At 43.5% G+C, this 27,354-nt stretch overlaps 1 protein-coding gene and 1 long non-coding RNA gene across 7 annotated transcripts in view; one reads left to right on the top strand and one right to left on the bottom strand.

Annotated features, from left to right (window-relative positions):
- LOC135056404 (uncharacterized) overlaps positions 1–23,359 on the top strand; it is a 124,125-nt gene extending 100,766 nt beyond the window's left edge. For both annotated transcript variants that reach the window (XR_010243973.1, XR_010243974.1), the window contains exons 2-3: positions 3,140–3,256; positions 23,271–23,359. This is a non-coding gene — a long non-coding RNA (uncharacterized LOC135056404). The remainder of the gene's footprint in view (positions 1–3,139; positions 3,257–23,270) is intronic.
- Positions 4,076–27,354, bottom strand: part of MARCHF8 (membrane associated ring-CH-type finger 8) — a 493,920-nt gene continuing 470,641 nt past the window's right edge. For all 5 annotated transcript variants that reach the window (XM_063961500.1, XM_063961501.1, XM_063961499.1 and 2 more), the window contains 3 exons: positions 25,235–25,415; positions 23,301–23,448; positions 4,076–5,195 (listed from right to left, as the gene is read on the bottom strand). In XM_063961500.1, coding sequence (XP_063817570.1) covers positions 4,891–5,195; positions 23,301–23,448; positions 25,235–25,415 — 634 coding nt within the window. In that variant the 3' untranslated portion in view covers positions 4,076–4,890. The remainder of the gene's footprint in view (positions 5,196–23,300; positions 23,449–25,234; positions 25,416–27,354) is intronic.

Raw genomic sequence — 27,354 nt, 5'->3', positions numbered from 1 at the left:
GTCCTTACGGAGTCCCCAGCATCCACTACGGACTACGAGAAATAGATTTACCGGTGAGTAAAATCTTATTTTTTATCCTACCACGGTGTCGGTATATGTGCAGAGGAGTGAGGGAGTCACATCCCACAAAGATACCCAGATAGGAGGATCATTGCATAATCAAGAGTGAGTATGGTACGCACCATTACCTGACCATTTGACAGTATCTACACCAGTGATAAAGAAACCATTATATGTGGAACTCATTTATTTTGATTGTGAGTTCGGTACGCACTAAATGTATTTAATCTGGAGATAGTCTAACTCATCCACAATAATTGATTGGACATATTACACTATGATTTCTGTATCTTCTGTTTCTTTCTCATATGAATGATGGCCCATTGGAGATGAACAGGAGCTTACATCATTGTTGAAAAATTATCACGAAAGAAACAGAAGATCTCTACCATTCAAGGAATACGGACATAAGTATTTATATATATTTTGTGTGAATCCACATCTAGCGCCAGAACTTGGGAATTTGTCTTGCTAAGTTTGTATGTATAAGGGGTGAAGTGGCCCTTTGTATTCCCAGGTGGCTGCACAGGTGTGTTTTGCGCCTTGGGCGTCAGATTTTTTTCTGTCAAAGATGAGGTGAGTTACGTCATCCTGCAAATGGCTGATTGTAAGTTTTCCTACATAACATTGTGTCTGTATTCTGATATGAGCGCCGGTGGGAGCTACAGGCAGTGGTAAGCCTGCCCAAAATCCAGCCTCCTCTCCTGCAGCAGCCATGACTCTATTCATGGCACAATACTGGGAGACATTATGTGTAACTGGCATTATACTGGGGGACATTATATGTAACTGGCACTATAGTGGGGGACATTATATGTAACTGGCACTATACTGGCGGCATAAAAATATTCCATAAAACGAAATAATCAGTTATCCCAAAATGCTTCTGGTCCCAAGCATTTTGGATAAGGGATACTCAAAACCATACTATCTCTTCATTTTTCTTGCGGCCCATATAAGACTTAGACCTTGATGATTCGGGCTAGTTGGGATTTTGAGTTTGACATGCGTGGTGTAAAGGTTATGAGCAACTACTGAAAATTACTTCTTAATATTAGTTGACTGTTTAAAAACATGTGATAAGTACAGGTTGAGTATCCCATATCCAAATATCCGAAATACGGAATATTCCGAAATACGGACTTTTTTGAGTGAGACTGAGATAGTGAAATCTTTGTTTTCTGATGGCTCAATGTACACAAACCTTGTTTAATACACAAAGTTATAAAAAATATTGTATTAAATGACCTTCAGGCTGTGTGTATAAGGTGTATATGAAACATAAATGAATTGTGTGAATGTACACACACTTTGTTCAATGCACAAAGTTATAAAAAAATATTGGCTAAAATGACCTTCAGGCTGTGTGTATAAGGTGTATATGTAACATAAATGCATTCTGTGCTTAGACTTGGGTCCCATCACCATGATATCTCATTATGGTATGCAATTATTCCAAAATACGGAAAAATCCCATATCCAAAATACCTCTGGTCCCAAGCATTTTGGATAAGGGAGACTCAACCTGTATTATCAATGCATGTAACAGATCATAGGTCACTGTATTTGCATTATGTCACACTTACCTCCCCTTCAAGCTTGGTAGGATTTTTGCTTCTGTTCAAACATTGTGGTCTCTATAATTTGTTAGTATTTTCTCTATTTCCCACTTGCTTCATGTAATTTTCTCTCCTATCCCTTTGCCATATACAATATAAGCCTATTTATTCCTCATTTATCTGTCTCCTTGGTGCTACTGCTGTTATTTTTGGCCAGTGCTTAAATCAACGACTCAGACTGCAGACAGCCTCACTGGCCAAAGAAAAGATGATGGGAAAATAGTCTGAATGTATCACAAGAATTTAGGTCTGATAGGAGAAATGTCTTAAACTAAATAGAGATCATGCAATAGAGAGAATATAAAAAAATATATTTCCACTTAAAAACAAACAGGCTTGGTTTAGAAGTACTCTTATTTTCCTTGTTTTGTTTATTCTAATATTTTATCATTGCATGTCATGAAAGAATGAATCATGTGGTACAACTAAAATTATTTAGAGAGCAGTCCACAAGCGGGTTAGGTAGATTCTGTGAGGAGTATTCTTAATTCCTCTGTACAGTAATTCCCTATATTCTCCACCAAGAAAGAAGAGATGTAGTCAGATGTTACAGAACAACCTCTTCTATTTAACAAGATTTCGCTGGAACCCTGAACTCACCTCAACTTAATAAGATGCGTTCATCAAAAGGTTTCTTTACTTTTCTCACCATCCAAGAACCAGAACCCACAGTATTCCCCTTAGGGTGACAATCACCAATTAATAGATCCCTATATTCATCAAAAGGGATCTTTAGATGTGCCGTCACCCCACAAGTAAACCTTCAAGGTGTTTTCTTCCCCGTATCAATGATTAGGAGACAGCTGTGAATCTCTTCTTCATACATTTATTAGCATACATAAATGTCCACAAAGAATATAAATTTCTTGTATATAACATATAAAAAAAATATATAAAAACAGTTCATAAAACAGGTTTGTTACACTATACTCCATAAGGAACCATGAGCAAAATTCCTCTCACCATTCATGTCTCAGGAAAACACAAATGGGACATGGAGATTATTTCAGGTATATCTATAGCCAAATGGTTAAGTAGCAGTGGAAACCAAAACCTAAGGGTCCTCAATCACCAACGTGTTTCGGAATACGCTTCCTTCCTCAGGGTCTGTCAGGGTCCCAGCGAAATCCTGTTAAACAGAAGAGGTTGTTCTGTAACATCTGACTACATCTCTTCTTTTTTGGTGGAGAATATAGGAAATACTGTACAGAGGAATCAAGAATACTCTTCACAGAATCTACCTAACAGTGCTTGTGGACTGTTCTCTAAATAATTTTATTTGTGCTTTGTTGTGGATTGATGTTCCTCGTGAGTTGGTACTAAGCTGCAGTTGGGAGGTGCAAGTCACACTGTCATATAATGTTTAATGTGGTATGATTGTCATGTTAAATTGTAGTTTCTTATAATTATTTTGCTTATCAGAATTCTTAGTGTGTGCATCTGCATTTTCTTTTTTCTAGATGTATCATAACTGAGACGTAGTTGGCATCCCGATGACCTAGATGTCAGCGGTCAGAAGACCAGTGCTGGAATCTCGACACCGCTCAGAATCCCGGCAGTCAGCATCCTGAAACTAAGTATGCCGGGGAGGGTTAGGCTGCAGGGGGGTGAGATTAGAGTTAGGCACTAGGGGGAGGGTTAGAGTTAGCCTACAGGAAAGGAGGGTTAGGGTTAGGCTGCTGGTAGGGAGGGTTAGCCTACTTAACTGATACCCCTTTTCCACTAGTGATGTGGGTCGCAACCGGGAGCCTGACACGGGTGCTACTCGGCTACGACCCGCATAAGAGCCCTCTTTTCCACTACACTCACCAACCCGGCATATTGCCGGGTTGGTGACGCGGTAGGGGCGGTGCTGGGAGATCACAGGATCTCCCAGCGCCGCCCTTCCATACACTGTGAACGGGAGTCGTGTCGCATCGACATGGCTTCCGTTTACACTGCACAGCTTACCGGGTTGAACTCGGTAAGCTACCCAGGTAGGATTCCTGGATCCGGGTTTTTGCAGAGGGAGCCGTTTCCACTAGCAAAAAGCACGGGTAAATGCGCCCCCCCCCGTACATTTACCCATGTTTTTTGAGCTAGTGGACAAGGGGTATAAATGTGTTGGAACTCTAACTGTTGGGATGCTGCTGTCGGTATTCTGACCGCCGGCATCCTGTCAGGATCCCGTACCCAACTCATCATAACGCTACCTCTAATAGGATGTATGCAGAGGGATATGTTTTTTTTAGTACTTTAGAGAACTCTACTTGTTTGTCTATTTATAAATTAAAAATAAACTAAAAAAGTAATATAAAGTGTTTGTCATGCTATAAGTAGTTAATATAAATAAGAATAAAAAGTTCTGTGTAACCTTAGTTTAGATAAAGACGAAGCCCAATGATAAGCAAGATACATTATAACGTAGTAAAAGGTCTACATTTTTTATTCAGTATTACACCAGAAATTGAAAGGTCTACCAATTTTGTGCATTTTTGTTGGTAAAAAAGTCTTGAATACATGTGGTAGAAAAAATGTTAATTTCCAACTACTTACAGATGCATTTTTTTTCCTGAAATAACAAGGCAGAAAGTTTTCCTTATGTGTAAAATGGTAAAGTTGTGAAGAAAAGATTTTTTGTATATACAGTATGTAAGGCAAGAGGTTACACATTAATTATACTAGAAACACCAGAGCACATTCTCTGTTTTAAAACAAATTCACTTTTTTTTTTAGTCAATAAAGATATTACAAAAAAAAATTCTACACAAAAAAGTGCAATATGCTCTTGTGACTGTCAGTAAAGTAGAATTCTAAAAAGCCAGAGCCAAAAATAGATGTAAAGGGCAGTGTACATGCTAAAGTATGTCATCTATTTGTTTTGTGTTCTTGAAATAAAATGAAGATTTACAACCTCAGTTATACATTTTTACCATTTAAGACAGAGTGAAGACGCTATAATCAGTTGATGATAATTAAAACAAAAAATTAATCTTCAGCGAGGCACAGAATATTCCTGTAATTGATTGTGCTCCTGAACGTCTTTAATTTGTTCTTCTGAAAGAGGTATAAATCAGTGACATTTGCAAATCTAACCTTTTGCTTGTAAATATACATATAGTAACAACGGACTCAAAAGCAGAAAAAGGGGATCTTTCAGGACAATTAATCTACTCCTGCCTGCAGTCGGTAAACAGTCATCTCCTGAAAAGAGATTAGAAGGATACAGTATTTAAACTTGGAGAATAGCCGCTCCGCAGTCTTCTGGCTCTGTATAGTAAGAAGAGTTTGTGTCTGAGTGGTGAATACCAAGTGCTTCTTTGCTCTCCAGATTTGGCTCAATTATTACAGTTTTTTCAAATATTTTCTTTTTACAAGTTTCGGGACAGTTCTGTACATAGATGACTCTGTTGTAAGCTTTTAGTCTCTTCCAAAGTTGAACGTATACCTTGCATTGTACATACATAAACAAAAGTCCTCCAGTGAAGCCAATTGCTACCACCACTAATTTAGTCCAAAACGGCCACTCCAGAATACCTGTTTAAACAGTAAAAAAGACAATAAGTATTTGTACACATGAAATAATTTCTCCAGCCTACTTATAACACCACAAAATTAAAGCATAGCATTTCAAAAAATGCATGCACTACACACAGAAGTTGTCTTTAACATGTTACATATATTATACACCGTAAAAATGCTACTAAAGTATTTCACTTATAATTTAGCTAAGGGCGTGCCGTAATCCGAGTACATTTAGTAACGTATTATACTACTGATGGTTGGATTTTTTTTTACATTTTTAAATACTTTTTTTTTGGTTATACATGTTTTTTGGTTTAAACCAGTTTGTTTGTTTTTTGCATTAATGTTGTAATGAAAAAAAATAATTGAATCATGTAGTAGAAACCTTGCTCAATCATGTTGTAAGGCTTTCTACCATTAGTAATGTTATTAGGCCTTATTATAATTTATTTTACATTTTTCAATAATTTTTTTTTTTACAGCTTTGTATTCCTATTTCATCTGAATATACGTATATAAACTACACATATTAATACATACAAAGTACACTCAGAAATAGATAAAATTGAAAATAAGAACAAGTTAATGTTAAGCATTAGTGCTATTTATTACTTATTATAATTAAATAAATCTAAACAGCAATGGAAAATGGAAAATGCAAAAGCACTTTTCAGAGAAAGACACACACACACACACACACACACACACACACACACACACACACGCACACACAAATAGGAGGAGTTAAGCATTAGAACTGGGCATGCTACTGACATTAAACATTTTGAATAAAAACACTAGTTTTATTAAGTATAATAGGCTTTTTCTTTTTTTTTTTTAAGACGTCATGGTGCCGTGCCAGTAGTCACAGCATAACAAAAACATCAGTGGTCTTTTTTTTTTTTTAAACAGAGTTTAAAAAATAAACATTTGTTTAAACCAAGGTGGTTTAACCCTGGTGTTGTACCATGGGGTCTATGTTACCCCACTCCTCTTTGACCCATGTTTTTTTTAAACTATCACGATTAGTGACTTCGCCTCTCACATATTTTTTCGTAAGGCCTTCCTAACAATGTTGCATTCGTTAGTTTTTGTGTCTTTCTGTTAATTTTTTTTATGTATGTCTATTTCAGTTCTGGGTCAACTGGATCCCTAAGTACCTTCCATGTAACATAAATGTTGTTTTTTTCCTGAGATTCTGTGACGTGCACAGCATAATACAATGGTGAAATGACAGGGATTGTCAAGCGAAGACATTCTGGTGATTTTAGGCAACCTAAGAGATGCTACATTTGTCCCAGATCAAAGGACATGAAAACCTAATCTGTAATGAGTGCAATAAGTTTGTGTGCGAAGAGCACAGCAAATGGTTGTGCAACCAATGCCAGCAGTAATCGTTAGGTCTACAGTGATGTAAAATAATCAGAAACTCACACATGAAGTGTTGTGCAATATTATTTGGGTTTTGTAATACATTTTCTTTATTCGCTTCTATGTAGCTCTTTGAAAGTCCCTAAAACAAATACGCCTCTATTTGTCGAGATTTAAGAATAAACGTTTGGGGGCGTGGTCTGGGTGCTGAAGGAGACAGACGTGCCTAGTGTGAGCTCCTGAGAACCATAGCCCAAACTGTTTATTCTTCTGCCTTCTGCACCTCCCAAGCCACCCTATTCTCTCTGCTGCCCTCCTTGCACCCCCGGCTGGGACCCCTGAAGTGCCGCGGAATCGGGGAGCAGTTTTAACTGCTCCCGCGGATTGCGGCCTACGGGGCGGAGAGAAGCCGGGACCTCGAGTTAGGCCTTAGGCCGGAAGCGGCTCCGGGACCCGCTGCGCGGGCCGCTGACGCCACCTGGAGCTCCGTCCTCTCCGCGGCCGATGGCCGCCAGCCGCGGCTAGAGGTGTCTCCCTGTCCCCGGCCCCAACAGATATATACCCGCCCGGCGGAGACCCAGCAACCCGGCGAGTGATACAGCGCTAGAAGACGCCCGGCGGCCATATTGGATTCACTAAAAGGTATTGAGACCTCACTGCTGCCAGGCCGCTGAACGGGGCTGCGGTCCCTAGACTTAAACTCTGAGGCGCCTAAGTGTGAGGGAAGGAAGGGAGACCCATGAGGCTGGGCCAGACAGGCCTTGGTGCATCATAAAATTAGTCATAGTGCTCCCTTCACCCATCCATCAATCCATCCATCCATATATCAAATTAGGCATCTGCGTTGGCTGATACTGCTTGGCAGCCTGGGGTCACGCAGTTACACCCCCATCGGGCCATATCTGATATACTACCACTGCAAGTGGACGAATGGGTCCCTAACCTCATACATGTCTGCCTGATGCCACCCTAAGACCACGTGGGGGCTTTTGCACGGCGACGACCCTCATGCTTCACAGTGCCGAGGATATGTGAAAGGGTAATTCTACACCGCTTTATTTAAAGACCGATCTCATGGTGAGAGGGATAAAGAAAAGAAAGGCCAAGACCAAGCCGGACGCGATACCGCTCCCCGCGAACCGACGCTCATCAGATTTACGTCAATTCCTAACCTCCCCAACCCCATCCCCCGCTGCTTCTTCTACTGTCCCGAGCTCCCCGAGTTTACACGATCCGGTGGATGACATGGCCTCTCCTGGGACTCCGGTGCCCCCACAGGCCCTCTCTCTGTCTGCGGAGATAAGCGAAATATTGTCTCATGTACGGACACTTCCTACGAAACAAGATTTCTCAGCCTTGGAGACTCGCCTACTTTCCACCATTACTCAGGAGGTGACAGCGCTCCGACAAGATATGTCTCAAATCGCGACACGAGTTGATGTCCTGGAACGCCATGAATCATCTATAGTGGACTCTCTGATCAAATTTCGGGAAGTGCTATTTAACCAACGGGATGATATCTCCTTCCTAAAGTCACGCATTGAGGACATGGATAATCGCGGCCGGCGAAATAATATTAGAGTCAGGGGCCTGCCTGAGAGCGTCCAGCAAACGGACCTGGTAGCCGCCTTATCTAAGATATTTAGGGAACTTATTGACCTGGATCCGAACAAGGACATCATATTCGATAAAGCTCACAGAGCCCTCCGTCCTCGAGGCTTACCCTCCGACAGACCACGGGACGTGATTTGTAGGCTCCATTATTATGTCCAAAAAGAGGAAATAATGAGGTCGGCCCGTCAACTGGACAGCATTGACTTTCAAGGCGACAAGATTCAGATATTTCCTGACCTTGCCTGGTCGACCTTACAACAACGTCGCGCCTTGAAACCTCTTACAGACTCTCTCAGGAAACTCGAGCTGAAATACAGATGGGGCTTTCCTTTCTCCCTCCAGGTCTCTCATGGCGGCAAACTCGCAAGTCTCTCTAGACCGTCGGACTTACAGGCTTTCTTCACGATCCTGGGAATCCCTCCGGTTCCGGTGCCAGACTGGGACGCCTTTCACCACCTTCCGGACTTGCCTGTTGTACTCCCTCCAGATGACGCGTGGCAGCAAGTCCGTTCCCCACGGATGCGGGGATCCACTCCTGGCCCACGTCCTTCGAAGCCTCCCTGAATGAGAAGCCTCATCCCAAATGGACGTAAATTTGCCTGTTACTTATGTTATACATTGAGTCTTTTTCTCTCTTAATAGTGCTATGTGTTGCTCACGAGTGAGATCGGTTTTTGTAGATGGATAATAGTGTACAGATGCTATAGTTTCATGGAACCCGGTTTGATAATTTGAGGATTATCTGTACACTCTTATACAAATTTATATACTTATATATTTATATACTTTATTTTTCATGTTTCACATGTGCCTAGTGCACACCTCGGTGATACCGTGTATTTATCTAGTTTCTATCTTGGGAGTGGTCGCTGTCCCCACTATGCTGCATCCCCTGTTTCTTTGGATCGGGAGTCGGCAGGATTCCGCTCCTGTCCTTTTTGCAGCAGCAGTTCTTTTTGTAGTAACACCACTTCTGTTTAATATCAAAGTACTTTTTGGCGGGGATTCCCACGCCGCAGCTTTCTCTTTCCTTGCTTTTCTTTCTTTCCTATCTCCCCCCCCTGCTATTCTTCCCTCACCTTTCCCAGGGTCTGCCGAAGAGAAGACTAATGTGAAGCGATTAGATCCGTCTGATAATGGGGGTGAATGATCTACACGTAACTACCCTTAACGTCAAAGGGCTGAATGTCCCTGAAAAAAGGTCTAAACTTCTCAAATGGCTTAGAGATGAGAAAATCGACGTTGCTTTTATTCAGGAAACACACTTCAAGATAGGACGCGTGCCGTCCCTAAAATGTCACTATTACCCGCATGTTTTCCGGTCTAATAATTCTGCTGGTAAGACACTAGGCGTAGCCATATTACTCGCTCGCCACCTGCCTGTCATCAATGTTGCCTCCCACAGAATAGCTGAGGGTAGGGGGTTGCTGGTGAAATGCGACATATATGGCCAACGTTTCTCTTTTTTGAATATATATGCCCCTAACGCTAAACAACCTTCCTTTATATCCTCAGTTCTAGAAGACGCGGAACCTCTTTTAGAAGGGGTGGTCGTGATGGGAGGTGATCTAAATTGGACCCTGGATCCCCACCAGGACAATTCTAAAAAGATTTCCTACAGGCCAGAGGGGGAGCATAGGGGAATGAGACGTGCCCTGCTCGACCACCAGCTGATCGACACATGGAGATTGACACACCCTACTGATTACACCTATTTCTCACACCCACACTAGACTTATTCCAGGATTGATTACTTATTTTTGAGTCACCGACACTTACAACTTCTGTCTGATACCTCTATAGGACAGATTGTATGGTCCGATCATGCCCCAGTTAACCTCACCCTACGCTTACCTCCCAATGCACATCGCCAATGGTCCTGGCGTTTTAACGACACTTTCCTGCAAGACGCAGACTGTAAGTCCTGAATTGACAACGCTCTGGACTCTTACATTTGTACCAACGACTTAGATGACATTTCCAAAGTCTCAGTATGGGAAGCTCATAAATGTGTCATCAGGGGGGTTTGTGTTCAAATAGGATCCTTCCGCAAAAAGCAGAGAGAGAAACTCCGAGAGGATTTACTGTCTAAGATACAATCTCTCGAGCTTCTACATAAAAAATCCCAAACCCCACAACACTACGCCGATCTCGAAACTGCTAGGGCGGCTCTGAATAAGTTACTCTCTGATAGAGTCAAGTTTTCTTATCGGAAGTGCCGTAGCAGATACTATCAATGGGGCAATAAGCCTGGAAAACTACTGGCCAAAGCACTTAAGAGAACAACGTGCTCTTACTTTTATTCATACAATTAAAAACAATCATGGCCAACACCAGACACCCCACATAGCCAGGGCCTTCAGGACATATTACTCCACTCTGTATAACCTCTCCGGCCCAACCGGAAGAATTGACAGGTCGTCCCATCAAAAAGCCATAGCTGACTACTTACGGACCTTACATTTCCCCACACTAACCGCAACAGAAGTAGAAGATCTAGATGCCCCGTTTTCTACTGAGGAGGTTCAGAAAGTTATTGAATCCTCTCCTAATGGCAAGAGTCCCGGCCCCGATGGATATACTATTGCCTATTACAAATCTTTTAAAGAGAAATTAATCCCTATACTCACAAGAGCCTTTAACACCATATCGGATCAATCACCCTTCTCCCCACAATCTCTCGAAGCCCATATTGCAGTTCTACCCAACGAGGGTAAGGACCCCAGTCTTTGCTCCAGTTACCGGCCAATCTCACTATTAAATATAGATATAAAACTTTTCGCTAAATTGATTGCAAACCGCCTTAAACTATTGTTACCTGGCTTGATACATGGAGATCAAGCTGGATTTGTTTTAGGCCGAGAAGCTAGGGACAATACCTCTAAAGTGCTCAGCATGATTCACTATGCCGGCCAGCTTTCATCCCCATCAATCCTACTGTCGACTGATGCAGAAAAAGCTTTTGACAGAGTGGACTGGGATTTTTTGACCGGTATATTGAGGCATCTGGGACTTGGTGACGTCTGTCTTCACAGAATCCTATCCCTCTATTCCTCCCTGTCCGCCAAAATTAGGATTAATGGCTCCCTTTCTGACCCCTTTCCAATTTTCAACGGTACGCGACAGGGATGCCCGCTATCCCCATTGCTCTTTGTCCTTTGCATGGAAACATTAGCCCGAAGTATTAGGGCTAACCCAAATATTTCGGGCCTGTTGGTAAGGGGGACCGAATACAAACTGGCATTATATGCCGATGATCTACTCGCAATAATCACGAATCCGGTCACCTCTTTACCAAACTTAATGGCAGAGTTTGAGAAGTTTGGAGCCCTCTCTAACTTCAAAATAAATTATTCCAAATCTATTGCCATGAATTTAACTACTCCTCCTGCTATAGTAGAAAGCCTGAAACAAGCCTTCCCCTTCACCTGGCACGATCATAAATTAAAATATTTGGGGGTGTTACTGACCAACGATTTATCCAAAGTGTTCTCCCTAAACTTTAAACCTTTATTGACTAGGCTTCGCCTAGACTTCCTGAAATGGAAGAAACTAAGACTGTCCTGGTTTGGAAGGATCAACGTAGTTAAAATGAATGCCCTCCCTAGGATTTTATTCTTTCTCCAGACCGTTCCGATACACATCCCCCTGCTCTGGCTTCGCGACGTCCAGAGGCCTATCCGTACATTTGTATGGGGTAGTAATACACCCAGGTTTAAACACAACATTTTGTTCAGGAGAAAACATCAAGGGGGGCAACAACTCCCACATATCCCTAACTACTATCACGCGGTACACCTGAATAGGATTTTGGAATGGACGCGTGCCAAAGACCGCAAACAATGGGTCCTCCTAGAGGAGGGCTGTCTCCCACATTATATTGAAATTGCACCTTGGCTTCCTACCCTCCCGAAGGTATCACACCCCACGGTCTCTCCCACGCTCAAATTATGGGCTACGCTGAGATCCCAGAGTCACATATCCTCCAAATGGTCCCCCTTAACCTCCTTTCTCTATAACTCCGAATTTGCCCCTGGCTTTCAAGGGACTGCTTTCGCCCCATGGGCAGAAGCCGGGATCTTTAGAGTCGGTCAGCTGGTGAGCTCGGGTAGGGTGCGCTCCTTTTCAGATGTCCAATCCTCTTGGAACCTACACAGTGCTGAGTTTTGGAGGTTCCTGCAGGTCCAACATTTCATATAATCTCCTAAGAACTTCTCTGACGTAACTAGGGACCTCACCGGGTTTGAGAAACTATGCACCTCCCCCAGTTCACCCACGCATACTATTTCACAAATCTATACGATGATTATGGAAAACTTTTTCCCACAACCTTCTACCTTCCTGGCTTCCTGGGAGAAGGAATTGTCGGGGCTACCTACACAGATTAACTGGGATTCTGTGTTTAAGAACGCTCAGGCGAGTTCTTTATGCATCTCAACATTAGAGACCCTTTATAAACTTATATATAGGTGGTATAGGACCCCTCGTGTTCTCAATAAAATGTTCCCCTCTCTTTCGAATCTGTGTTGGAGATGCAAAAATGCCCCAGGGAGTTTTATACGTATTTGGTGGGATTGCCCTCTTATAACTCCATTCTGGGCAGGGGTATTTAAATGCACCGAACAGATAGTGGGAGACGAGATCCCGAAAGACCCAGATTTCTGGCTCCTTAATCACACCCCCGCAGGGTCACACTCCTACAAACATTCCCTGTTACGACACCTTAGCAACGCAGCTAAAGCGGTGGTTCCAATCCTTTGGAGATCCACCTCTCCACCCTCGATTAAAATGTGGTTCACAAAGATTGATCACTTTTTAGACATGGAAGACCTTGTTTCCTTCTCATCCGGGAAAACAGTTAACTTCATAGCTATTTGGTTTCCCTGGTATGACTTTAAGGACACACCGCTGTATCGGTCCTATATTACGACATAACCCCCCTCATATTTATAAACATGCTCATATTCATACTTGTATCATTATTCATATCCATACTCATATTCCGACAATGATGTCTCTATATTATGGTCCAGACTCATAATTGGTGGGGGACGCCCCTCCGTTCCCCAAATAGTCTGCCCTTACTGCGCAGACTCTTACACCTGACTCTGCCCACCCTAATTTTCCCTTACTTCTTCTCTCTTCCTCTTCTCTCTCTTGTTTCTCTTTCCCATTCATCTATGCTGTTTTGTTAATATGTTCTTCTTTTATAAGCTTTAATGTTGTCAGTAATGCAGACAGATATTTTTCTACTAAGGGCGCTTTATGTGTAGTGTACTGACGAATATATGCTACGCGATATTTTTGTATGCCCTCCTTTTGTTTTTGAAAATATTTCTGTAATGTTTTGACTGCTGCTTTAACTAATAAAAACAGTTTACACAAAAAAAAGAATAAACGTTTGTTTTATAATCTTATTTGGCGTAAAACAAAATATTGTAATACTGTAAATAGTGTTTTTATTCTGGTGATATGGTGTGTTTTTTTTTTTTTTACCATGGGGTCAATTTGACACTATGTTACTGTCAACTTAACTTATTTTCATGGCACCAAAGCAGGGTTAAACCAGCCAACCCTGATACTACTCCAAACCCGCAGTAATATTTGAAAACAGAACTGCATTCATGCAATGAAACAGACTTCCATTTAACCCATTCAGTGCTAAGGATCAGTGGGACTCATCTTCCACATATAAATCTAAAGTGCTAAGGAGGAGTCTCACTCATCCTTCTCACTGATGGAGTTTAAAACATCTAAAAATAGCACACACTGTTCCAGTAGTGTAGAAATGGTGAGTGTATGCTGCTGGTGGGAGATGGGAGAAGGGATGACATATAATCACACCAGTGAGCAATGACATTACACTACCTAAACTTTATAAGATTCATGAGATAGGGGACACTAACAGTGCCCATTCTCCCCAATCCTGCCATCTAGACACTCAGTGGCACGGTCATGTGAATGAAGGGAGTCTTCATTTATAGGTTGTGGCCCCTGAGGAAATTACTAGAAAAAACAAATAGAAGTCCAGGAATTAAAAAGGAGGCAACAGACCTCACCCCCCAATTAGATTCAATTAAGTCTGGGATATTCTCAACTAAAAAAAGGGGAGTGCCTTGTTTCAATTATGGTGACCCTTAGTAGGTATTCCTCTGTAATCATCAGGTAATAACAGCCCACACTGCAGGATACATTAAGCAGCCCGGGGATGGGAACGAGGGTGATACCAGCCAAAATGGCTCCAGGACACTATGGTGAACCACAATTTGAGGCCCCATCTTATTTTTTTATATATTTTTTAACCAGAATTCATAGAGAACATTATTTTAGCCCATATATTCCTAATAGTTCATAATTTGACATGTCATTATTGCATATAGATAGGAGATATATTATATCTATCCTTATATGTCATTTCATTGACGAATCTATTTTTCACTTGTGGAAAAGTTGTACAGTTATTATATTTGTGCATCATGTCAGGGTAGCAGTACTAGCTAGAGCAGTGGCTCCCATAAAAGGAGATTTATGGTAGACTTACCGTTGTTAAATCTCTTTCTGCGAGGTACACTGGATTCCACAGGGAATAGCATCGGGGTGTAGAGTTGGATCTTGATCCGAGGCACCAACAGGCTAAAAACTTTGACTGTTCCCAGGATGCACTGCACCGCCTACTCTATATAACCCCTCCTCCGTGCACAGGAGCTCAGTTTTGTTGACCAGTCCAATGCAGTAGCAGGTAAAGAGACGGCAGATGTTAGTCACATAGAACCACGTTCTCACGACAGGAGAAAAGACCAGCGGCTAATGCCATACAAACCCAAAGAAGCTAAGTGCATCAGGGTGGGCGCCCTGTGGAATCCAGTGTACCTCGCAGAAAGAGATTTAACAATGGTAAGTCTACTATAAATCTCCTTTTCTGCAGCGGGGTACACTGGTATTCCACAGGGAATAACATCGGGATGTCCTAAAGCAGTTCCTCATGGGAGGGGATGCACTGTAGCGGGCACAAGAACCCGGCATCCAAAGGAGGCATCCTGGGAGGCGGAAGTATCAAAGGCATAGAACCTGATGAACGTGTTCACAGAGGACCACGTAGCCGCCTTGCACAATTGTTCTGTGGATGCGCCACAGCGAGCCACCCAAGAAGGTCCAACAGACCGAGTAGAATGGGCCTTGATAGCAGCAGGAGCTGGTAAACCAGCCTGCGCATAATCTTGTGCAATCACCATTCTTAATCCATCTGGCCAGGGATTTCTTGTTTGTAGGCCAGCCACGTTTGTGAAAACCAAACAGTACGTAGAGGGAATCAGACCTCCGAATGGAGGCAGTCCTCTCCACATATATACGGAGAGCCCGTACCACATCCAAAGACCTTTCTTCGGAAGACAAACCAGGAGAGATAAAGACCGGAACCACAATCTCTTGGTTAAGGTGAAAAGATGACACCACCTTAGGCAGATAGCCAGGGCGAGTATGCAGAACTGCCCGGTCACGATGAAATATCAGGAAGGGCGGACGACAGCACAAAGCGCCTAAGTCCAACACTCTTCTAGCAGAGACAATAGCCAACAGGAACAGGACCTTAATAGTAAGCCATTTCAGGTCCACCGAATCAAGAGGCTCAAAGGGAGACCCTTGCAGGGCATTAAGGACAACAGACAGATCCCATGAAGCCACAGGAGGGACATAGGGAGGTTCTATCCGCAAGACACACTGAGTGAAGATATGAACATCAGGAATAGACGCAAGTTTTCTCTGAAACCACACCGACAAGGCAGAAATATGAACCTTGAGGGAGGCCAGACGAAGGCCTAAGTCCAGACCTTGTTGCAGAAAAGCCAGAAGCCATGGGGTTCTGAACTTGTAAACATTGTAGTTCTTAGCAGCACACCAGGTGAAGTAAGAGTTCCAGATCCTGTAGTAAATCCGAATCGAAGCCGGTTTACGGGCCTTACAACACAGTTTGTATGAGCGCCTCAGAGAAACCTTTTGCCCTCAGGAGTGACGCTTCAAGAGTCACGCCGTCAAAGCCAGTCTGGCCAGGTCTGGGTAGACACATGGGCCCTGAACGAGGAGGTCTAGGCGCTGAGGAAGTAGTGGAGGACGTTCCATCAATAGACCCTGCAGGTCTGAGAACCAATGCCGTCTGGGCCACGCTGGAGCAACTAGAAGTAGCATTCCTCCTTCATGCTTGAACTTCTGCAGAACCCTGGGCAGGAGTGACACCGGAGGGAACACGTATGGCAGTTGAAATTTATATGGAATTGCCAGTCCGTCCACGAACGCTGCTTGAGGATCCCTTGTCCGTGATCCGAAGACTGGAACTTTGTGATTGTGTCAAGACGCCATCAGGTCTACGTCTGGTACTTGTCCACTAGGAGTTGAAACACCTCCGGATGAAGGCTCCACTCTCCGGCGTGTACGTTCTGACGACTGAGGAAATATGCTTCCCAGTTGAGGACACCCGGAATGAACACTGCGGATATTGCTGGCAGACGGCGTTCCGCCCATTGAAGAATTCTGGACACTTCCATCATTGTGTTTCGGCTTCGAGTGCCGCCTTGACGACTTATGTACGCCACCGCGGTGGTGTTGTCCGACTGTACTTGAACAGGCCTGTTCCTTAACAGAGGCAGGGCTAGTGTCAAAGTGTTGAACACTGCCCGCAGTTCCAGAATATTGATGGGGAGGAGAGACTCCTCCTTGGTCCAGCGAACCTGGAGAGTGTGTTGCTCAAACACTGCGCCAGAGCCCCTCAGACTGGCATCTGTCGTCAGGAGGACCCAGTGGGGAATCCAGAAGGGACGGCCCCGCTCAACTGTTGATCCTGGAGCCACCAGGACAGGGATAAGCGGACCTCTGGAGTCAGGACCATCATTTGAGACCTGATCCGCTGAGGCAGACTGTCCCACTTGGAGAGGATTAACCATTGGAGGGCGAGAATGGAATTGAGCATACTCCATCATGTCGAAAGTCGACACCATCAGGCCTAGTACTTGCATCGCCGAGTGAATAGACACTTTTGGGCGAGAGAGGAAGTATCTGATCCTGAGTGATGTAATGAAAAGTTATAAGAATTTTTCTCTGCAATATACGTGGACATGTTGCTATAATATGAAGTTACCTATATGTAATAACCTGGTTTTTATTTTAGTTTTATTGGATATGTGCCTGCCCTAAGTAAAACACTCCATACAGGGAAGATGCCTGTGCGTTTCAACAGCACCCGTAGGTTGCGTTCCACCAACCGGATGTTGACATTCGTCACTTCCGGCCGCGAGCAGACGGATCGGGGAGGATGCGGTCTGCACACAGGAACCATGAGAATTGGACACGCTGCCTCTGGGAGTAATAGAGTGAGCTGCACTGCTATACATCACTTCCGAGGGAAGTGCGGAGGACGGACCCTAATAATATGAAAGCTGGTAATGAAAGGCGGCAAAGTAATCCGGAATGAGCACAGTCCAAAAAAGAGAGACCCTATGAACTTTTAAAGATCCGAGTAATCCATTACTGGAAACCCTGAATACCAATTAAATTTTATACTCAAATTCTGTCAATTCTATATGATTTTTTTTTTATACTGTAAGCATTGGAATGTGGCTGTTTGAATATATTAAATAGGTATATTGGAGTAAATATATTGGAGAGATGTTTGGCATATAAATTTGATGTCCTAAAATGTGATTGGTTGCTGAGGTTCATGGGAAGGGAACAGTGGGTATAAATGGCCAACTGGGTTTGCGTTGCAATATGCCCTGAGGAAGGATAGTTGATCCGAAACGCGTTGGAACCTATTGCTGACCCCTGTCTGTAAGTTGTTCATTATAGCTTTTACCCTTAAATATGGGCCGATGTTTAAAAGTTAGATATTTCTATATATTGGTTCCTTAGGGTATATAGCAGAACAAACTTAGGACTAGTGGGGTTCAATTGTTTTTGTTTGTTTTTTTAACTGTTTTTTTAGTCATTGTTAAATTTTATATTTTGGAATAAAATATCCTTTTTTGAACAACACCTCTGGAAAAACACTCGTTACCTGCTTTGCCGGTTTTCACTCCAAAAATTGCTGTGGTGGATGGCACTTGGAATCCTGACGAAATCGGGGTGGTGATACAGATAAAGAAACCTTTCAAGGAACATAGGGAACTTACTAGAGGTGAGTGTCCCCCACAAGGGACGTGGTGATGTCCAGTTGATGCAATATGAAATGATGTGAAAGAGTCTAAAGAAACCTTTTTGATGTATATCTCGCACTGAGTGGAGGTCAGTTTAAAGGTGCGAACCTAAGTGTGGAAGAAAAAATCCTAGAGTACTGAAGAAATCTCCCACCCAGACAGAGAAACTGACTGGGAGAAAATTTTTCAAAAGTTTTTCAGAGACCTCCCTATATCTAGTAGCGCTTGTGGACTACTCTATCTCTTTCTGTATATAGTAGTATCTGTCTCCAGAGAAGGTCCTGAGGCTTCAGGACAGGATCAGAAACAGCCTCTGGCTGTGCGTATCCAGCAGGGCCCCCCAGGTGCACCATGCGCCGCGCAGGGCCCGGGGAGGACTTTTTCCAATTGATCAGCCATCCGTGGGCTGTGAGGAATTGCACCGTCAGCTGGAGATGACTCAGAAGGACATCTTGGGAGCTTGCCAGGATCAGCAGGTCGTCCAGATACGGCAGGATCCTAATTTCCTCATGATGGAGATGAGCTGTCATCACGGCCATGACCTTGGTGAAAATCCGAGGGGCCATAGTCAGTCCGAAAAGCAGAGCCCTGAACTGATAACGGTGGTTGCCAATAGCAAACTGCAGATAATGCTAATGCGAAATGGCAATAGGTATATGCAGGTAAGCATCCTGTATATCCAGGGATACCATGTAGTCCTCAGGTTCCATGGCCAGTACAATGGAGCGCAGTGTTTCCTTACGGAACTTGGAAACTCTCACAAACTTGTTCAGTGACTTGAGGTTGAGAATAGGCCGGAAAGACCCATTGGGTTTCGGTACAAGAAACAGGGTCGAGTAGCAGCCCCTCCACGTTTGGGAGATAGGCACCGGCACCACCACTCATGTCTCCAGGAGTGACTTGACAACCAAATGTAGAGCTTGCACCTTCACCGGGTCCGATGGGATGACCATTGCGCAGAACTGGCGAGGGGGACCTCTCTTGAAAGAGACCGTGTACCCGTGAGAGACAACTTCCTGCACCCACGCGTCTGAAGTGGTCCTTAACCAGACCTGGGTGAACTGTAGGAGTCAGCCTCCCACCCTGGGGTCCCCCAGGGGGAGGCTCGCCCCGTCATGCTGCAGGCTTGTCCTGTTTGGAAGCAGGCTGATTGGCAGCCCAGGATCATTTAGATTTGGGCTTCCCAGTCTTGGAAGTACAAGGCTTGCTCGAGTACCCCTGACCCTTTTATTTATTTGAGGTCCGAAAGGAACGAAAAGTAGTACTTTTAGCTTTTCGGAGCAGAAGGAGTAGTATTAGGAAGGCACGCAGTCTTAGCAGAGGCTAAGTCAGTCACGATCTTATTAAGATCTTCTCCAAAAAGGATGTCTCCCTTAAAAGGGAGCACCTCCAAAGTCTTCTTGGAATCTAGGTCCACCTTCCAGGACCGCAACCACAGAATCCAGCAAGACAAAATAGACGTACTGTAGTGGACGCTTTGGACGCCAGAATACTTGCCTCAGAGGACGCCTCTTCAATATAATGGGAGGCGGTGGTAATATGAGACAGACACTGTTTGGCAATGTCAGAAATATCCTGAGGTAGCTCTTCCTCCAGTACCTGGACCCACGCATCAATAGCTTTTGCAGCCCAGGAGGCCACAATAGTGGGCCTTTGAATTGCCCCAGTTAGTGAAAAAATACACTTCAGGCATCCCTCCACACACTTATCTGTCAGCGCCTTCAGTGAGGTGACAGTGTTAACAGGCAGAGAAGAGGAAACCACAATCCGTGCGACGTGCGAGTCGACCTGCGGTGGAGTTTCCCACTTGTTAGTTAACTCCGCAGGGAAAGGAAAATGAGCCAACATCTTCTTGGATAGGGCAAACTTCTTTCCTGGGGAGACCCAAGCCTCTTGACGTATGTCAATTAAAATGTCAGAGTGAGGAAAAACAACCTTTGCCACCTTCTGACGCTTGAATTTATCAGGCTTTTTTGATGCAGTAGTGGGATCAGCTTCATCATCAATCTGGAGAACCATTTTGATAGCTTCCACTAATTCAGGGACATCAACCTGAGGTACATGCTCCCCATCAGAGTCCGCTGAGTCAGAATCAGTCGGATCAGTATAGGCCCCATCTTCATCAGAAGAAGTATCTGAAACATGAGTGGATTGAGAGGAGGAAATCACACGCTTAGAGGGCCCCTTAGCCCCAGAGGGCTGAGGTGTAGACTTCTGTTTAACCAAGGATTTATTCAAAACCTGTATCTGGTTAGATAGTGTGTCCGCCCAAGGCGGATTAGCTACAGGGACAATTTGTGGCTGCAATGGCATAAGACGTGTTACCAAAGTATTTACCATACAAGAAAAGGCGGCCCACGGTGGCTCTCGGTTGGCCACGGGGGCCACAGGTGGAGTGGGAGATGTAAGGGACCCAGTACCTACATCCCCAGCAGCAGGTTCCCCTCCCGGTAAATCTGTGGGAGCAGCACTGCCTGATGCAGGAGCGTCCACTGAATTTCCATCCTGTGTGGCAGACATTATGAGGAATGCAGCCGTGGGGCACATAGTACAATATAGTCAAACAATAGTAATACCATAATCCCCTGGTTTATGTGCTAATAAAAGCAGGACACAAACAGAGAAATGAATCGGTATGGGGTGACTGAAATACACAGAAAAAATACACCGAGATGTATAGACTGTGTAGCACTATATATGTATATTTATAGACAAATAAATGTGGACCCTAACGCACTTATCCTCACAGGGTTCAGAATATAGTGATAGCAAGGGTGTGATACACTTGAAAAGGAGAGCACACACAGTAGCAATATGGCACACTCAGTCACAAACACAATGGAGGAATAATGTACACAACAATAATACTGCACTGGACAGGCAATTTACATACAATAGTAGATATGTATATGCAGAGAGATATAACAATGCACAGCAGTACTGGATGTATATCACAGAATAATTGTACCACCTATTCTGTCAGTAACACACTTATTTCTTAACTTCTTTTTTTTTTTTACTTGAAGCCCGAGGTGCGTGGCTTCATCACCCAGTGTCTGTGCCAAACGTGCTGGGGGCATAGGTTCTTGGACCCTCTCCAAAAGGAGAAGGGCCCCATTACTCCCCTACCCCTCAGAGCCAAAAGGCCTACTGAGGGGAAAAAGGGACTGTGGGTCCCCCCTTGCCGAAGCGCAGAGGGACCCTCGAGAATCCCCAAGGTTGGCCCTCCACAAAAGTAGAGGGCCTCGGCAACTAGGGGAGAGGGTGGCCCAGAAGGGTCTCACCTAAACCCCGAACAAAAAAACGTGACGTGACATACAAAAAAAAAACATAAATAAGTGCTGTGTAGTGCAAAATAGTTCAAGACCTGTGTGTGAATTAATAAGCCCCGGCCTTCTTCTGGGGGGTGGGGGGTTTTAAAAAATTATCCCTGCCCTAGCCAAAAGGAAAGTGGGTGCAGACAGGAAGGGTTGAAGTGTTATGTGCTAAAGTGCCTTCGCTCATTGGTGGTCCGAATCCCCAGTGCATTCAGGCTGCTTCCCTCAAGCAGGTACTACACTTGATCTTAGCCAAAAGGCCGAGAAGCTTAACTAACACAGTCAAAAGACAGGTAGAATACTCAAGTGCCCTGTATAAGCACGGTGCCGGAACAGGCGGCTATACAGAGGAGACAGCACCCAGCAATCCCATAAAGAGCAGCCCTTCAGCTAAAATGGCGCCAGTCTCAGCAGGGAGTGAGGGGAAAGTGAAAGCAGCTCCAGGCCGGGAACATCTGCAGTAGATAGCGCCCGTAGCTGGGGGTAGGGGCTACAGGCAGCGCTCTATTCCAGCAATGCTGGACTTCACCACCGGTAACTTAAGGAGACTAAAAGAAATGCCTCTGCTCCGTTTACTGCCCTGGTGGATATAGTGGGGTCCCTGAGCAGCACAGTGTCCACGCCAGCCGCGCTGTCCGTCTCCCATAGGGGACCCTCTTACCTCCTCCCCAAGTCCTGCAGCCACGCGATCCTTGAGATGAGCAGCGGCGGTTTGCCAAAATACTGGTGCGTCTCCGCTGTAAGTACCCGGGAACCAGGCCACGGGAGTATACAGTGCCGCATAGGGGAGGTGATGGAGCCACAACACGATATGTCTCCCAAACAAAGAAGTGCTGCAGCTCAGTAGCATAGTAAAAGATTTCTTCATTTCTTCAAGGTCTTCAGGGCTGCCTAAGGCAGCCCCCTCTGTTAGTGACCTGCACTGCAGGCACCAACTTTAAAACTGAACTCCTGTGCACGTAGGAGGGGTTATATAGAGGAGGCGGTGCAGTGCATCCTGGGAACAATCAAAATTTTTAGCCTGTTGGTGCCTCGGATCAAGATCCAACTCTACACCCCAATGTTATTCCCTGTGGAATACCAGAGTACCCCGCTGCAGAAAGTTTGTTTCTTATTAAGAAATTCAGAAAAAAAATATTAAAATAAGTAAATTGTTTTTCTATGACCATGTCCATCCTTGCATTCAGTTATTTGATTATGGGATAGGATTCACTTGTGTTTGCCCACATATTTTATAAATGGAAGCCACAAGCACGGTGTTGACTACTACACTGACCCTAAATAATCTGAATTGGTTAAGGAGCCCCAACCCGAGGCACCTCTGTACCTGTCCTGAGGCACCCAGTTTGGGAACCACTGATCTAGAGACTTTAACTTAATGCACTGCTGTTCTTGACCCAGTAGAGTTTATAATCTATGCCAAAAATACATATTTATAACTATACCCCTGCAGTTAATCACTGTTTAACCATAAATAATGTGACTGCATTTTATATTAAATCATATTTCTTTTATATTTCAATATCCAGAATCCAGTACTGCTTAATATTACACTCACATTTCCTATTTATTTCACATTCCTAATCTACTTCCCACATTGACAGATTTGGACATTTACGTTGAACAATACATACCAGTGGTTTGGCCCAACTTGATCTCTTCGGCAGTCCGGTCAATTAGAACGTACAATGACCAAACAACACAGGTGATTGCAATGATGTGGAATGTTACTGAGCACATTATCTTCCTCCGTTCACTTGAGGTCATCTGCAACTTCTCCCACTACAACAAATGGAAGGGTATTAATAATATTCTTCCTATTTAGAATGGTTTACCGTTTGTTATTCTATGATGTCCTACAATGGATACAAGTGTTTTCCTCTTTGTTACATTCTGTCATGATTTAGTCAGGACTATATGTAATTGTTCATACAGCCCACATTATAATGGCCTATGAAAATTGTACTTGCCAAAGAGAAGAGTTAACCATGGCCCTCATTCCGAGTCGTTCGCTCGGTAATTTTCTTCGCATCGCAGCGTTTTTCTGCTTAGTACGCATGCGCAATGTTCGCACTGCGACTGCGCCAAGTAATTTTGCTATGAAGATAGTTTTTTTACTCACGGCTTTTTCTTCGCTCCGGCGATGGTAATGTGATTGACAGGAAATGGGTGTTACTGGGCGGAAACTCTGCGTTTTATGGGCGTGTGGATAAAAACGCTACAGTTTCTGGGAAAAACGCGGGAGTGGCTGGAGAAACGGGGGAGTGTCTGGGCGAACGCTGGGTGTGTTTGTGACGTCAAACCAGGAACGACAAGCACTGAACTGATCGCACAGGCAGAGTAAGGTTGAAGTTACTCAGAAACTGCTAAGTAGTTTGTAATCGCAATATTGCGAATACATCGTTCGCAATTTTAAGAAGCTAAGATTCACTCCCAGTAGGCGGCGGCTTAGCGTGTGTAACTCTGCTAAAATCGCCTTGCGAGCGAACAACTCGGAATGAGGGCCCATGTCACATTTGCTAACTCTCACGGAATGTCAGGGAGATTACTGAAATAGTGGGTGGTTTCCAAGACTCCCAAGAGTGTGTGATAATTTCCCAAGTAACACTGGCAAGTAGAATGACTAGTGACTACAACTATGCTGTGGAGAGTGGCAATCATTTTCTTGTAGCACACCTTGGGCGGGACGTAATGAAGTCCAAGTTTGACGGCCGTTCGGGATGCCGGCTGAACTCGGCGTTATTTTAAAGGGGCAATCATATACAAGGCGTTTAGCCTTGTAGATGACTGCCCCTCTAAAAAAACGTCCAAGTTCAGCTGTTATCCCGCACGGCCGCCAAACTCGGCCCATATCATGTTTAATAAAGTTATTCTATTGGGTATAGGTGTGCTAAAAGAGACAGTTTCCCCAATCAGAGTAAAAGTCAATTTGTGCCAAGGTTGGGGATATGGTTTGCAGGGGGGAGGGGGATGGGGGTGTCCAGGGGGCTGGGTTGATTTTTGTTTTGTTATTGAACATGTTTTTGGATAAATGGCTGATGTGTATTTTGTAACTTTTAATCCTATTGTTTTGGTACATGCACATTTGCTAACCGCTTTCCAGAGACAGGTTTACAGTATCTCTAGGTGACCCTGCCTGCTTTTGGGGTATCCCCTATTTTGGTTTTGTATACCAATCTCTCTGTGGACACGGGGGGCCTGAATGGTGCTTTCAGGTTCCCGTTTCTCTTTTCTGGTACCATGTGAGTCTTAATTAATCTAGGCCTTATTTATACTTACATTTATTTACGGTCTATACTCTGTCTAGTTTAATCCTGAATCCATGACCTCGCTAGGTTGTTCTTATTCTTGACTGAATTTATGCTATTAATCTCCTGTGTCATGTAAACTGTATTCCTCATTGATAGCACGCCACAATTACATCTGTATGTGCACATCTGCCATACCTCTTGTTTATCCTGATCATTTTGTTTGTGTCTTTAACTTTTAAAACTTATAAATAAACACGGTTTAAAAACAAAAAGCCAATTTGTGCTCCATATCTATTGAACAAAATAATTTCTCTTACTTTTCTTAAAGGCTTTAATTTGGTTTCCATAATGAACTCAAATTTGCAAAGTTCACAGCATCGTGTATCCGAGCTCTTGATCCATTGCTGGAGGCAAGCCTGGTGCACAAAGTGAAGGCTTCCTGTACAGTGACAGGGTGTTATCAAAGGACTTTCATCATCACCTTCACAGTGACATATCCTGAATAAATGATAAAACACTGATAGTAAGACATTTTAAAGGAATATTGCACTTTTCACAATAGTGTGCACTGTGTCCTACTTAGATAGTCATTATTGGAAATATATAGTGTGAGAGCGTCAAACATGTGATGGAAATTAGAATTGATGATGATCTCAAGTCTCTCACAGAGAATGTGAAGTGCAAGATGAAATGTATCACAGCTCTTTTATTGTGTCAGAGCAGAGTTTATTAATAAACAAAAGTGAGCAAAAATTAAACATATAACCTTTATTAATGTACTGTATGTGTATTTAAATAAATATGCTGTAGTGGATGAGAGTTTTAGTTGTACTATGTATAATGGTGGTATACTGTCAGTCTCTTTACATCTACTTGTACTGTATTTTTAACCTTACAATAAATATAGTTTACTAAAATAACTAATTACTAATACATCTACAATAAAGGTTACTGTACCTCTCACCTGCTCTCACTGGAGGCTTATTTATGAAGAGCAAAATGTCAAAGGCATGGTGCAAAACCCTCTTTAGTGATGTAAGGCATCTCAAATGTTGGGGCTTTTAGACTACTGCCAAACGCATGCGATTGCTGCACAAGATGGTGGTGTTTGTGGAGGGAAAGATGGGGGAGTCGGATGGAAAGGAGCATTCTTTGCTAAGCATGAAATAAGCACACTGATGCACCTAGTTTTAAGGAAGAGTGCAAAAAAAGAAATTTTTCTTTGGAGAGGGAAATAATTGAAATAAGACCGGGTGGTTGAGAAGGGGGGATTAAAACGCAGTGAAAGGGGACACAGCCATTTTCAGTCCATACTTCATGTTTGCACTATCTCTGACTCGGTTCTATTACTATACTATTAATGGGATACACGGTTAACCATCCAGTGGCACTTCAATGAAGTAGCACATAACTAGGCTGATCCTCTGCCCAGCTCCTTGCAAACTTAAGGTGTCCATACACTTGACGACCTGTAAACAATGAATTCTCGTTAACGATTTCCCTTGAACGTCTCCAGCAGCTCCATGGCAGTCGTGGGCAAACGATATAGTACAATACACATAAGATATATCTTAAGATCTGGGAGTGGCTACATCCAGGAGCATGCTGTCGATGATAGCTTCAGATCTTCCCTGCAGCACGGAAGATCAGAAGCTGTGACCAATGACCAGCGGAACCGCACATCGTAATAGTTCACAGACACTGAACGATCTGCAATATTATGAACGATTTGTACTTTCGATCTGTCGGAAATGGACAAATCGCTCATAATATCGTCTAGTGTATGGGCACCTTTACTAGCGGATGAGAAATGTAGGCGTGTACCTCACATATTTTTGCACAAGTGCACAACCCAAGCGATTTGCTGTATGCATCTAGTGCTCTTCAGAAATAAGGTCCAGTGAAAGCATCTATTTTGCCATCTGAAGCAGTATTCATGAGAATGAGTTGATTGTTTCACTTGGAGCTACTTATAGAAGCACAAGGTTCTTAGTGAATCGATAAGACTGCATCCTCATAACCACTGGTTGAGCTCACAAAAAGGAAGAGGTTACACTACAACTACAGTAGCATAGCACACAACAGAAATCACAATATTAAACTACTGTAAAAGTAACACTATACAAGGATACAATATCTCTAACACAGACATTTATAGATTGTAGACAAATACTAACAGCACAAAGTAAGCTTTAGTGTCATTTTACTGTGAGAGTGACCTAGAAAGACGTCATCTGAATATGTGTCTGTGTCAGTATAAACTCTCTTATATCACCTTTGAGTGATCATCTCAAGATGGATTATATGGGGAAACAAAGCAAAGTGATACACGTATAAACATTGCTGTGGCTCTTTATCAGATAACTCAGTATTCACCAAAGGGTGCAGAATCCAGGGAATACAGTATAATAATGGGGCATTTCTTCTCCTCCCCACT

The sequence above is a fragment of the Pseudophryne corroboree genome, chromosome 3 (assembly GCF_028390025.1).
Source record: "Pseudophryne corroboree isolate aPseCor3 chromosome 3, aPseCor3.hap2, whole genome shotgun sequence".
In the NCBI taxonomy this organism is placed as follows: domain Eukaryota; kingdom Metazoa; phylum Chordata; class Amphibia; order Anura; family Myobatrachidae; genus Pseudophryne; species Pseudophryne corroboree.
This window is presented reverse-complemented; position numbering and strand designations above follow the sequence as displayed.